The 13,827-nt window shown below is 49.8% G+C and overlaps 1 protein-coding gene across 1 annotated transcript in view; it reads right to left on the bottom strand.

Moving 5' to 3' along the window:
- LOC119391175 (uncharacterized) overlaps positions 1 to 8,128 on the bottom strand; it is a 130,090-nt gene extending 121,962 nt beyond the window's left edge. Inside the window, exon 1 of the mRNA XM_049414576.1 lies at positions 7,744 to 8,128. Within this exon, the coding sequence (XP_049270533.1) occupies positions 7,744 to 7,936 (193 nt within the window). The 5' untranslated portion in view covers positions 7,937 to 8,128. The remainder of the gene's footprint in view (positions 1 to 7,743) is intronic.
- Between the last annotated feature and the right edge of the window lie 5,699 nt (positions 8,129 to 13,827).

Genomic DNA, 13,827 nt, shown 5'->3' with positions numbered 1-13,827 from the left:
TTCCAATATTCGGTGCTCTCTCGCTCGTGGGCTTGTCGCCAATCAGCCGTTTCTGATATGGCAATTTCATCTTCTGCGAAGGTCACTTGTCATTCCATGTTGCCCCATTTCATTTTTCGTTGCTTGGATATGAACGCATGAAAGTCGTTGTTCCCTGCAGCAACTGAAATATTTCACTGCTAGGAGCGTGAATCAAGATCCATTCAATAATTGTTGGGGTTTAACACCCCAAAACCACGGTATAATTGTGAGGGACGCCGTAGTGGAGGGCTCCGGAAACTTTTGACTACCCGGGGTTCTTTAACGTGCACCTAAATGTATAAGTACAGGGGTCTCAAACATTTTCGCGTCCATCGAAAATGCGGCCGCCGCGGCCGGGATTCGATCGCGCGACCTTCGGTTCAGCAGTCAAGCACCGTAACCACTAGACCACAGTGACGGGTTCAAGGTCCTGTTGCACGGCATGGAGCAAGGAAGAAAAGTTATAGACGAATACAACTTTAGAAGTCCGCGGCATTTACTCCTCAAAGGCGGATGAACACGGGCCTGCAACAACGGGCGCGCTCTCCGGACTGACGTCATGAGCCGGATGGCCTGGGACCTCGCCCGGTAGGGAAAGGACTCCTGAGTTGTTCAAAAACGTTTTTTTTTTTCTTTTTGCGCGCGGGCATTATCAGGAACACTACTCACGTGCTTTGCCTCCGGCCGGCTTGTCTTTTGACGGTGCGGCGGAGGCCGGCGTCAGAGTAGCTGGCAGGCAGGACATCAGGAGACACAGATACAGACACAGGTGCGGCGCGCCACGAGCCAACGATATCGCCGAAACGTCCCAACGGGCAAGACGGCGCTGATGCCAGCGCGATGCCTGCAGCCCGTCCGGTGCCATGTGCTCCTTGCTTCGACAACGGTGGGCTTCACCACAGAGGCAACGAGCCACGCGGTGCAACTACCTTCGGCGAGGCAGGCGCGCTCTTAGAGGTAGCGGCCGGCGAACTCCCGAGAGTGACGTTCCCACGCTCCTCTAGCGGCGATCACGCTGCACACCACCGCTAGTCGGTGCGCCGTCCGAGTTCGGACTGGCGCTCCGAGTCCCGTGCAAATCGTTGAGCTCGCCTCCCTTCTCCTCCTTTTCTCTTTCCCTATACCCTCTGCTTCCCCCTCCACTCCCGGCGCCGCTCTATGCCACTCTTTCTCGTTGAGATTCGCTGGCGCCTCTCTGTCATACATACCCCTTCGCTTATTTCGCGCAGCGCCCAACTTCGCCCGGGATGCTTCAGAGGACCTCGTGCTCTTTTCGCCGGCTATAAAGAAATCTCGCAAAAGAACGGCTTTTCGCTTTCGGTAGTTGAAATAGCTAGCGGTCAAGAGAGGCGATCGCTGGACGCAGTAATGCGCCAGTACAATGGTTGGTTGGTTCGTCGGTAATCTGGGCAACCCACCGCGGGGATCGGCCATGAAACGGACGGTACGTTGTTTTAGAAGTTAAACTGTTTTGTAGTCTAAATATGTTTAGAAATAAATAGCTTACAAAACAACTCAGTGACATAAGCAAGGGAAAACAAATATTAATGACGAGCGCCAATCTCAGCGTCGGAAATCCCATGCGGCGTTACAAACGGTCCTGTGGCTAAAAACCCAGTATGGTGGCACCAAAGGAAACAACCATCGGAAGTGACAAATTTAAGCCCATTCTTCGGAGGGGTTCTTCTAGTAATCTATTACTTTGATGTGTAAACCTTCTGCATGTTAAAAAGAAATGATGCAGAGATTCACACTCAGTGCAAGAGGCGCATAAAGGTTACTGCCAGACCAGACCTGTGAAGGTAAAAGTTCAGTGGAGATGGATTGGAGGTTTTACTCGCTCTTAGTTTTGTAGCTTCGCTTACGGCAGTGTAGAGTAGATTAGAGTAGAACCTTAAAACCGTGGCACACACCCACGCTTAGGGACTGGCCGTAACCGGGTATTATGATGACTGTGCAATGAATCTTTCCATTTTACAAAGTAGCAAAGCACCCACTACGCGTTTTCTGAAGAAGTATGCGCACCTGTGTAGCTGCATACCGTGTTTGCTGTGGCGGCTGATCATGAGGATGACGAAGAGTTGTGGCTCAGCCATTTATAAAGCGTGGAAAGCTTTTGACCCAGGCCTCGTTACGCAATTCACACGCTGCGACGCTTCGTGCGATTATACTCTTCAGACTCGCAGTATTACATCTATTAACGGGTTTTCTTGCCATACATGACGCTTGTATGTGGTCCTTTTTCCAAAAAGAAAAGATATAAACACTGCCAAGGCTCCGCGGTAGAGAAGTTGCTTGCTACGCAGAAAGCTTGGGTTCAAATAATAAAGCATGGCGAATGATATACGAGACAAACGAAGACACAGAAATGCCTCTAACTCATAGCTTGCATTTGAAAAAGTGTCAATCGTCTCAAAATAGCAGATATTAGAAGCCGCGTTGGTCAAATCACATGTGTAATAATTATTGGCAATGTTTCTCTTCTCGGGGAGGTCAGTCAGCGACTGTGTGCAACAGCATTAACACCAGAAACAATATTAGCGACACACAGCATAGGAGTTCCACGAGTGGTGAACGCTTCTAGCGCGTCTTTGTTCCTTGTAGCCCCAGCCATCAGGAGAAATCAAATTACACCAGCGGCTCCAGTTCCCATATATACGGCTCGTGGAATTCGGGTGTTCCTAAAAACTATACACTTCTGCTGTGCACCGCACGATTGGACATGCGTGAAATACTCCTCGATACTTGAAGTCAGTAAGCTTACTTCGGATAACATATGCCTTGTTCACGGGAATCGCATTTCATTGTAAATCCGGGTGAACTAACTACCGACCGCCCTGTTTAACGAGACACCTTGGAACAATCGGCCAACTTGGACGGATCGGTGAATTCGTTAGCCAAATACTTTGCCACGGTGCTCGCAGTCTGCAGGCGGCTGTAGGCTCCCTGAAAGTTTTGGTTCACGCATTCGTTGTCGGCGTCCTCGTAGTCCAGGTCGTAGACGGCCACGCCGAACTCAACCTTGGTGTAGTTGGCCTTGGCAAAACACAATTTCTGGCGCAGAGATTCCTCGTCCTCGTACACGAGCATACGCTGCGTCCCGGGGTCGAAACTGCGCGTTGAGTAGTACTGCAACTCGAACACAATGTTGCTCGAGAAAGGCGGCGTGTTACAGACTTCAGCGTAGCTGCCGAAGAAGGGCCTCGGAATGCCGTTCTCGCAGGCCGAGAAGATCCTGGCCTTGGAAGTCGCCTGCAGCATGGACCAGCGACCTTTCATCGAGACCGAAAGGGAAAGATGTGGGCCACGAGCCTGTGAAGCGATGGATGCCAAACCGCGCGCGGCGTCGTACAAGTCGTGCGCGTCCGATAATGCCTGCGGCTTCCTCAGTATGGTTGGCGGTGTGGCGCGGCAACTGCTCCTCTCCGGATCCCCGCGGAACTGGTGGCTCACCGAGATGAACAGGTCGGGCGTGAAGACGCTGGCGAACTTGTCCTTGAAGTAGTCGTTCCACTCCTCGGTGTGGGAAACCGCGCCCAGGACGATGTACGAGGCGTTTCCCGAGGCCCTCGCCTTTTGGACGCTGTCGTCCAGCGTCTTGAGGGCCACGAAGACGTCGTCCATATCTGCCTTTTTGGTGCCGTGCGCGGGACAGTCGAGGATGCCGAAGTGAAACACGTTGTGTTCCCAGAAGACTTCCAGGGAAGAGTTGACCAGGTCCTGGACGAGTCTGTCGCGATGCTCGAAGGCGAAACCCAGGCCGAATTGCGTCTTAGTCTTGTCCGTCTTCTGGGCCTTCGAGAGGATGGAGTACACGTCGTAGTCCCAGTTGGCAACCAGCGGGTTTTTGTTGTTCTTGTACATGGAGTCGTAGAAGATGTAGTCGCACAGGCCGTCCGCGGGAAATTTTGTCCCGTAGTTCGTCTTGTTGCCGAAAGTGCATAGAAGCGACTGCGGTTTTATCGACGACTGTTTCCGTGGTGGTGGCGGAGGAGGTGGCGGAGGAGGTGGCGGTGGAGGTGGCGGTGGAAGTGGCGGTGGAGGTGGCGGTGGAGGTGGCGGTGGAGGTGGACGAGAAGGAGGAGAGGGCGCTGCTGGTGTCGTAGTTGCTCTTTTCGTCGTAGTTGTGGTGAGGTGGGCAGGAGTAGTAGGCTTAGTAGCAGAAACTGAAGGTGGCATCGGTGGTACCTGCCCCGGGGTCGGTGGTACCCGTCCCGGGGTCGTTGCAGCTGGCGCCTCCATCGTTGTGGGGGTATCGGTAACCGCTGCTGGTGGCCCGGAACCAGAATCGGAAGAAGACCTGGAACCTCTCGGAAACTTCGTGTCATCGTCGTTCGCACGGCCGCCAGCGTCGTCACTGTCGTCGTAGATTTCCAGGTCTCGGGTGAAGAGGATGGCGACGACTATAGCCAAGATCAATGCAAGGCCGCAGAACGCAATCACAATCAGAGTGATGGTATTGGAGTCGTCTTGCTCGTCCTCTCTCGCAGTGCCCGTCAGTGTCGACACTTCGAGTGCCGACTGGTCCACGCCGGATTCGTCCAAAGGGCTGTCCATGCGCTTAGCGCGACGAGCCAACTGACGTGGACTCTTGGCGCTCTTTTGTAGCGTCGCGAAGATGCTTTGTTTCTTCGTGAAACGCAGGAACGTAGAAAAGCGCGTGTACGCGTACCGGGACTCGTGATACCTGCACGAGGCAGGCTCGCTTGCTTCTTAAAGGACCGTGGCACCGACCCTCTACAGGAATACAACACAGAAAAAAAAGCTCTACGTGCGGCAAAAAGGTAACATAACCGCGAAGCTAGGCTTTTGAGGATCGCCGCTGCACACAAAAGAAATGTAGAGGAATTGACGGCGAATCAAATAACTCGACTAATCCAGCGTTATTGCGTCGAAAAAAATGGACATGGCCTAAGGTAAACATACAGGTGTATGATTATGACATCGCAGAATGACGTGAACAATTAAGACCACTAGCATTAGAAAAAAATGTCATACTATTTTTGTATTTTCGAAACAGCGGTGTTTCTTATGTACTACAGTGTTTCATTTTTGAGATTGCGGTCGGCCGCCATTGATGAAATCATAGGCGTAAGGTGAACGCCAATAGTGAATTCCTGTAAACACAGATCTCTAGGTGTACGTCTCTTTATTCGCTCAGCATAGTCACTAATAATACTCCGGACACTACAGGAAATACACCATAGCGAGAGCTTCGCTGGTTTCCATCATCGCAGTAGTGGATAGGCACTGAATTTAAGTGGTTTTGCACGTGCACAGAAGCTCGCTCCATTCTAGGTTCAGAAAGTGGCAACTATATCACAATGAGGTCTAATAAAGAGTAATTCTGGAGGTACTATCGCGCTCAGTATGAGCTATAGTATACATCACGCGAGCTCGTGGCCGAGCACTCTGCAAGGTTGTACAGTGGCGCCGATCATGGCATATTTTCGAGTTATGGGGAGAGAGTTAGGCTGCTCATGCGAGCGCGCATCGCCCCCACTTGCTTGCTCTCACCCTCCAAGTTATCATCTTCGAAGCTGATATCACCGCAGGGCAAAACGAGGGCGAGGGTGAAATCAAGTGGAAGTAATGCGCGCTCGCAGGGACAGCCAATCTCTCTCCCGATAACTCGAAAATATGCAATAATCGACGCCACTGTACCACCTTGCAGAGCGCTCGGTCACACACTCGCGTGATGTAGCTCATACTGGGCGCGATAGTACATTTAGGCAAGCAAAGCCTTTATCGACCTAAACTTGGCACATACCTAAGGCAAAGGTATGATGAGGAAATGGGCAGCAGGAATGAAAACAAAGATCAACGATGATTACGGCACTCCTTAACGCAACACTTGAGCGCAGCTGTTTAGGTGTTTTAAAGCGATAGCGTTAAAGAGCCCGTGTCGCAGAAAGTACGGTTTCGGCGGCGTTGATTGTTAGCGAATAATTAACGTTGTCTGCCAGGAAAAAGTCACGATAAAAATCAACACTTTCGAGCCGAAATCTTCTGCGCGGCACTCAAGTGTTCCGCCGCAGAGCCACGACTAGTGTTTGGGCTTGCCTGAAGAAAAAGAAAGGAAAAAACGCTGTTTTTCCGCGTCATGTAGAGCGAGAAGTCGCGTTAGAACATCTAATATTGCGTGGTGGAAGCGTAGGATCGCACTACTGGTCAAACTATGTTAAGTGCGCAACGAGGGAATCGTTCAAAGCTGCCAACACATTACGAAGGCGTGAACAACAGCGTAAACATTCTGTGCAGCTCTGTAGGGGGACATATTGTAGGTGCACACTTTGCTACTCTGCGAAACGATGAATTACCGCGTATAGTGGGCACTTCTCAACTATACTTGCAGGAGGGATTCTGAGAGAGTTTGACACGGCCGATGTTGCGTGCACAGACGTTTCTTTCCTCACCTCACAGTTCAGGTGAGCCCCGAGAAGTGATGCGCAACATGCGAATGATGTGACTGGGGCCCGCCCGATTACGCTATTGCGCTACACTCTTGAAGGCGAAGCTTAGGCGTCCTTCCATCTTATTATTATTATTATTTTTTGTGGGATATAAGAGGCGAAACATTTGTGAGAGACAGGTATGTATGTCACGGCTGCGTCGATAATACTCGGCATCGAGCAGCGCGAACTTCTAGATTCCGGTGTCGGTGTCATTTAGCCTTTCCTTTAAAATATAGTGAATATAATGAACCAACTAGCCTAGCTAGGTAATGTTATAGATTAGTCTTGCCCACCTGCGGTTCCGTAACGTGAACCTAAACAGAACTCGCATATGTGTTCCCACATTTTTACCCAGTTGAAATGCAGCTGCCGTAACCGGGTATTGATCCCGCGTACTCAAGCAGCGCAACGTCGCCTTAGCTGCTAAGCTATCGCGGCAGGTGTTATGAGAGCGTTTGAGCAGTATAGGTTTACCTTACGGTAAGTCTGGTAATACAGTAACTTCGCGGTAGGCACGTAGATTTTTTAAAGGCTGTAGCCACGCGAATAGCTCATTGTGCATGGCATAACGTGATGAAATGAGAAGCGCTTGTACGTGTCATTTCTTGTGTTGGTCTCGTTGGCGTTTTATTCATTCCTTAACGTGCACCAACATATTAGCAAAAAATGTTGGCAGTGGCTTAGCTCGGCTGTGCCAGGATATACGTAGCGTTAGCAAAGGTTCAGCTGATTATTCTTAGCTTTCGTGTCTGCGCAGCACGTTTAGCCTTCTTCTGTTCATTCTTCCTACGCTCAACCGCTGATTGCCCGGCAGGCTACTTCGGGATCCGATGAGTTAAGCTTCTCCGCTCTTCTGCGCCGTTGAGCAGCATTTGCGCTCTCCTTCTCCATGGTATACCACACTGGCAAACGCCAGTCAAAGGCGCTATCAAGGGGCTCCAGCGCTGTGTCAGACGGCGACTGCACAGCGAAGGCGAATAGCTGCGCGCGCGCCGGCGTCAGTGCGTCTTGCACGGCTACGACGTCACTGTCTCTGGAATGCGCAGACCGGCGGCGGCGAGTAGCGCGCGGCGGCGGCGGAGTGCGCGGGAGGTGCCGGCTCCGGTGCGCCAGCTGCGTGACATCACTGATCCTCGCGCATGCGCAGCACGGCTCTTGAGGAGGCGCGCGAAACTGGCTCGGCTAGGCCAGTGTAGCTAACGCTACAAAAGTTCTGCCGTACGGTAAACTGGCACTGCTCAAACAACCTATGGATGACACTACTCACGTGGTTTGCCGCCTGATGGTTTTTCGTTTGACGGCGCGGCAAGGACCGATCCGGTAAGCAGGAAGGACATCAGGAGGCATACGGAAAGACACAGGTGCGGCGCACCGCAAGCCACCACCCAGATAGCCGAAACGTCCCAACCGGCAAGACGGCGCTGACGCCAGCGCGACGCCGGCAGCCCATGCGATGCCATGTGCTCCTTGCTTTGAGAACGGTGGGCTTCACCGGAGAGACTACGAGACACGCGGTGCAGCAACCTTCGGCGAAGCAGGCGCGCTCGAGTGGCAGCGGCCGGCAAACTCCGGAGAGTGATGTTCCCACGCTGCTCTAGCGGCGAACACACGCACACCACCGCTCGTCGGTGCGCCGTCCGAGTTCGGACCGACGCTCCGAGTCCAGTTAAAATCGTTGAGCTCGCCTCCTTATTTTTATTCCCTCCTGCTTCCCACTATCCTCTCTCCCTCACTCTCCACTCCCGGCGCCATTCGCTCCCACCCTTTCTCGGTGAGATTCGTTGGCGCCTCTCCGTCATACGTTGCCCTTTCCCTCGTTTCGCGCAGCGCTAACTTCGCTCGGGATTCTTCGAAGAACCTCGCGCCCTCCTTTCGCCGATTATAAAGAATGCCCGCGAAAGCATGGCTTTGTGCTTTCGGCGATTGAAATAGCTAGCGGGCAAAAAAAGACAACCGCTAGACGTGGTAAGGCTCCAGTACCATGGACTGGAGGTTCCAGTCACATTTCGTTTTGTAGCATGGACTAGAGGTGTGCACGGGCTCCGGGTAGCCCGAAAGCCCGACCCGGCCCGCGGGCCGGGCTCGGGCGGGCCGACGCATTTCCACCTCGGGCCCGGGCCGGACTCGGGCTACTTGGAGTTTTATCGGGCCGGGCTCGGGCCCGGCGCAAAGCCCGACTCAAGCCCGAAATATATAAAAATGAGCGGGAATTGTTTTCCAGCACGCATACAGCGCCTTTTCCGCGACCGCCCTTTACCGCTTTTCCTTTCAATTCGCTACTTTAAACCAGGGTGTCGGAACGAAATGTTTTTCGTTTCGGTTTTAGTTTCGTTCCACCGCAAAAAGTTCCGTTCCGTTTCTGTTCGGGAACGAAAAAAGAAATGTTCCGTAACGGTTCGTAACGGTTTTTTATGCAAAAATTTGAAGTTAAGGTAATCATAAAGAACATTGGATTTGTGATGTAGTTACTTGCCCTCCTCTTAGGAAAGTGGGACAAGGCTAAAACACATGCTTCATAAGAGCGGAAGTAACTGTACCACGAATTCCTACCAACTAGCACAAACCAGTAATAATTTCAAAGTGATAGTATTTATTTTCTTAAAAGACAAATACGAATTTTTTCAGTGGGCTCAACGCTTTCTGTAAGGGAGGGAGCACGATATCCGAAGCAGCGAGTCATCGAGTGTACTCTCTGATAGGCGAGACCGTTGTTCAGCACAGTCGCAGCGAAAGCTGGAAGAGCGGACTTTGTAGAGCCCGTTGGAGAGTCTCTTGGGGCAATAATACAAGTGAACATGCAAGGTGCCTACTACGCAATAAATTATACCAATTTTTCTGAAGTAGCTAAGTTCCATTCATGCCATTTTTCATCATTCTTCGTAGTCTCGTGGTACACGCTACACATCTGTAAGGCATTATGTGCACTTTGTGCTGTGACTGATGATGATAAAGAAATATTGCTGAGCACTTTGCAATGGGTGGAAAGCAGTGTTGCGGAATGGACGCCTCCATTCCATTTCACTCCCATTCCGGGGAATTAGAACTTGCCGCATTTCCATTCCTTTCAATTCCTCGGAATGAAAAAAACTTAGCCCATTCGCACTCTGGGAATGGTCGGGCAGTTCATTTCCAATCCTGTAATTCCTTGACATAGGAAAGGCATCTTGATAGTTTTATTGGGATTAAGCCTCGGTTTCTAGTAGGCGCGTTGCTTATAAATGTACCGTGCTTGTAATCAGCCAAGCCATATTAAAAATACTGCTTTATTGTTATTTCGGAGGCTCTGACTTACTCATACTTGAAGTGTTAAAAACGGCACGTAGACGTAAACGTGCTCTATTTTCGGAAAAAGACGTGATTCTATTCCCATTACATTTCGTGCAAAAGGCGCTTAATTTCATTTCCATTCCATTCCTCCAAGCGTTGTCCCCATTCCAATCCGGGGTCGCGAAAACGTGGAATGATTCCGGAGTCATTCCAATTCTGGTGGGGCAACTCCGCAACACTGGTTAGAAGCATTAAACAACACACTCCTTGCGCAATTAGCATTGTGTATAGACTGGTTGTTATTTTACTCTTCTGCCACACTATATTACATATATCAACCCGATTCCGTGCGCGACATGACGCCTGTATAGAGTATTTTTTCGAAGGAGTTACAAGCACCAGCGTGGCACTGTGGTGGAAGACCCGACTGCCACGTAGAGGGCGCGGGTTGAAATCCCATCCGATCCTGGGTTTTTTTTCTCATTTAATTTTTTTACATCACGCGATAGCGGTCACGGACACCGGCGGTGGCGGACAACTATGGCGCCAAAATCAGCTGTTGTGATCTCATAATAGCTTTCGCTGTAACATATTTCAGCGCCGACAATGCCCTCTCTACGCTGGCCTGCGTGACAGGCGCGCAAAAGTCCACTTGCGTTAATATAAACATCTCTGGTTGCCACTGTTTTGTTTTTCGCACAATTTCAACATATCTTTGCTTTGGAATTCCTGCCTGAGGTGCGCGCTAATACTGTACTCTGAGATATGCTCACAATGCATGGGCTCAGTTGCTCCGGATAGGGAAGTTTTTTCGTGAACTGAAAAACGATTGAAAAAATTTCGGTTTCACTCCGGAACGAAATAATAAATAAAGTTTCGGTTACGTTTTTGTTCCGGTCGAAAATATCGTTTTTTTCGTTTTTAGTTTTCGGTTTTCGTTCCGTTCCGACACCCTGCTTTAAACAAAAGGGGAGCTCTCCGATTATCTCTCTATGGAATCGTCCGCCTGTCCATCTGAAGTTTTAGTCTTCTGGAAAAACAAGCAGCAGAGATATCCCAAGCTTGCCAGGCTGGCAGAAAATATATTAGCAATTTCGGCGACGAGTGCAAGAAGCAAACGCAACTTCGGTTCGGCGGGCTACATAAAGCAAAAGCGCCGCACTTCATTGAAGCCGGAATCATGGGACTGCTTGCTGTTTTGCACGACAGTTTGTAATCTGTGTAATAGAGACTGTTCGTCGTGTGTCGTTTGGTCATGTTCGATATGCTCAATAAAATGCCAAATTACTGGAAAACCATGTTTTGTTTTCGCAGCGAACCTTCAAAAATCCGGGCCGGGCCGGGCCGGGCCCGGGATTGTGTTTTCGTTCGTCGGGCCGGGCCGGGCGGGCTCGCAGCCCTTTGCCGTTGGGCTCGGGCGGGCCTTCGACAAAGTCAGCGGGCCCGGGCCGGGCTCGGGCTCGGAAATACGGCCCGTGCACAGCTCTAGCATGGACTACTGCAGCGTCATCTTCATCCGTCAACTCCATCCCAGTGCATCATCGTGAAGTGCAGCCATCAGGCCTATGCATCTCTCGTGGCTACTTTCGCGGCCGGCAGATAAAGAAAAGAAAGTGAAATCATGCTTTCCTTAAAGGCCGGCTCGTACTCCGTGCAGACATCTCTGTGTTCGGCGCTTCGGTACCTCGAACAAACGCTGTGTCGATGCCACTACAAGCTGGCCACCGTCGCATCAGCTTTTAATAAAGAGGTAATATTTTGTGGTAATAATTGGAGAAACATGGGAGAGATCTTCGCCCTGCTGTGGGCATAGTCAGCATGATGATTATGATGATTCTTCATCATAATTTTATACAGAAAACATTTTAGTTTGTATGACATTTTCTCCCCGTGATGCCGCTGACCCAACAAAGGTGACTGACATTGACGTTGTGTACGTGCTCCCTGTCTCACTCTCTCTCTTTACGCCTTTAAGATTAGACATCCTATTACACAGTGTAGGGTAGTGTACCGGCTATTCTGAACTGGTTAGCCACCGTGCCTTTCCCCTCTTTTACATTTCTTTTCCTTCCTCTGTTCCTTCCTTCCTTTCTTCCTTCTTTTCCTGGCTCTGTTAATTCCTTCCGTTCTTCCTTCTTCCGTTATTTCCTTTTTCCCTTCCTCCGTCCCTTCGTCTTTTTCTTCCTTCGTTCCTACCTCCATTACCCACTTCCTTCTTCCCTTCCTTCTCTTCGTCCTCCCTTCCTTCCCTCCCCGTTATTCGGGATAGCCAACGATGTAGGCCTATAACTGAAATCCACAGGTAGTGCTTGACATCACCCGAAACCCGTCCTGCTACCTACGGAAACTCTATTCGTATAAAAAAAGAAAAAAAACCGCAAGCACAAAGTTTTTCAGTTGGATATATACAATAAAAGCGACATACGTCGAGCCTCTATGAACCTGCGCTCGCTAGAGTAGCTTAACAGAACATATATTTAGCTCCAGTTTGCAGCCTACGTGACTTTGTTACTGCTGCAAAGTAGATTGCGCTTTACGTGCGCGCGCATGGCTGCTTATACTGTATAAAGATAGCGTTTGTTTATGCGTGCACCGAGTCGCAGCTGATTGTACATACATGATATGATTTCACGGTGGCTATAAAAACGATAGCCGCCTCTAATAAAGGGTTCTTGTTCTGGCAGCCTTCGTCTGGCGTACTTCTTGGATGCTACGCGCTCCGACCACGATGTAGCAGTTACGACGTTTAAAGATCTTCACGATAGTTTCGCTCACAAAGTACGAACACGTTACAGGGTGATGTACAAATACAGCACTGTGTAATAATACACCAGTGATGCGTATTACACCGTCTACCCGCCACTGTAGCTTGCAGGCTCGTATCTTACGCTGCCAAGCTCGAGGTCGCGGGTTCGATTCCTGTCCACGACAGGCGCATTTAAATGAGGGGTGAATTGCAAGAACACCCATGTACTTAGATCTAGACGCACCTAAAGAAACGACACGAGGTCAAAATTAAGCACAGTTGAGATTTTACGTGTCAAAGCCCCGACGAGACTGCGACGCACTACGGCGTGCGTCACGATCTCATCGGGGCTTTGATACGCCAAACCCCATAACAACAAAAAATATATATACGCCAATGTTTCGCACTTCAGTTCTCTGAATACGTGCATTTCACAAAAGTTTGCGGTGTTGCGTCGCGTTGATATTTTACGAAGATGAAATCTTAATACGGTAAATTTTGAAATACACATTAATGTCTCAAAACTCTTCCAAAATTTTGCGTCTTTCAACATGTTTTCTACGAACATTAATTGGCTAAGTTGTGATTTTACTTAATGCCGACATGAGAATATACCATTTTACCTGACGTTCAATAAACGACATTTTTTAGGGGCGAAGCTCCTTAAGGCGGCACCCGTTCGTCCCTCGTAGTCGTAGTCGTAGTGCGTAACCAGTCTTACGCTTTGACCTCCAAGGTGGTGCCGGTGGGAGATTTTTCCTGTGCGTTGTTGAACAATAAAAATTCGCAGCGTGCGCGTTAACTAAAAGCCGAATTCTTCTGTCTCTCATTGCCCATTAGCAGCCATTGGCATGTTCCAGTAGGAAACGTTAGTAGAAGTGTAAGTGTTAGCTAAAAGCCGACTTCTGTCTCTCATTCCCATTAGCAGCCATTGTTTACTTCCAAGGTAGTGCCTGGTGAGATTTCTCCTGTGCGTGATTAAACAACAAAAATTTTGTTCAAAACGCCGTTGATTGATGAAATAAACCAACGAAAGACGCCAGATGTTTTGTAAAAGCAAAACGAAAGAACGCCAGATGTTTCTAAAGCAAAACGAAAAGACGCCAGCTGCTTAACGAAAGACGCCAGATGTTTTCTAAAGCAATGGTTTTCTAAACAATGAAAATTCACAGCGTACATGTAAAATTAAAGTGAGCTGCAAGTCGTCATGACTCATCGAACCTTTAGTATAAACGCGCCCGATCTCACGTCGGTGATGATGTACTGGGCAGAATTCACGGAAGATTCACGGTTTACCGATGAACCTCCGCAGCTTCGCCCACTCATCATCATTCACTC

Source organism: Rhipicephalus sanguineus, chromosome 4, assembly GCF_013339695.2.
Source record: "Rhipicephalus sanguineus isolate Rsan-2018 chromosome 4, BIME_Rsan_1.4, whole genome shotgun sequence".
Classification (NCBI taxonomy): domain Eukaryota; kingdom Metazoa; phylum Arthropoda; class Arachnida; order Ixodida; family Ixodidae; genus Rhipicephalus; species Rhipicephalus sanguineus.
Note: the sequence above shows the minus strand (reverse complement) of the source record. Positions and strands in the feature narration are given on the sequence as shown.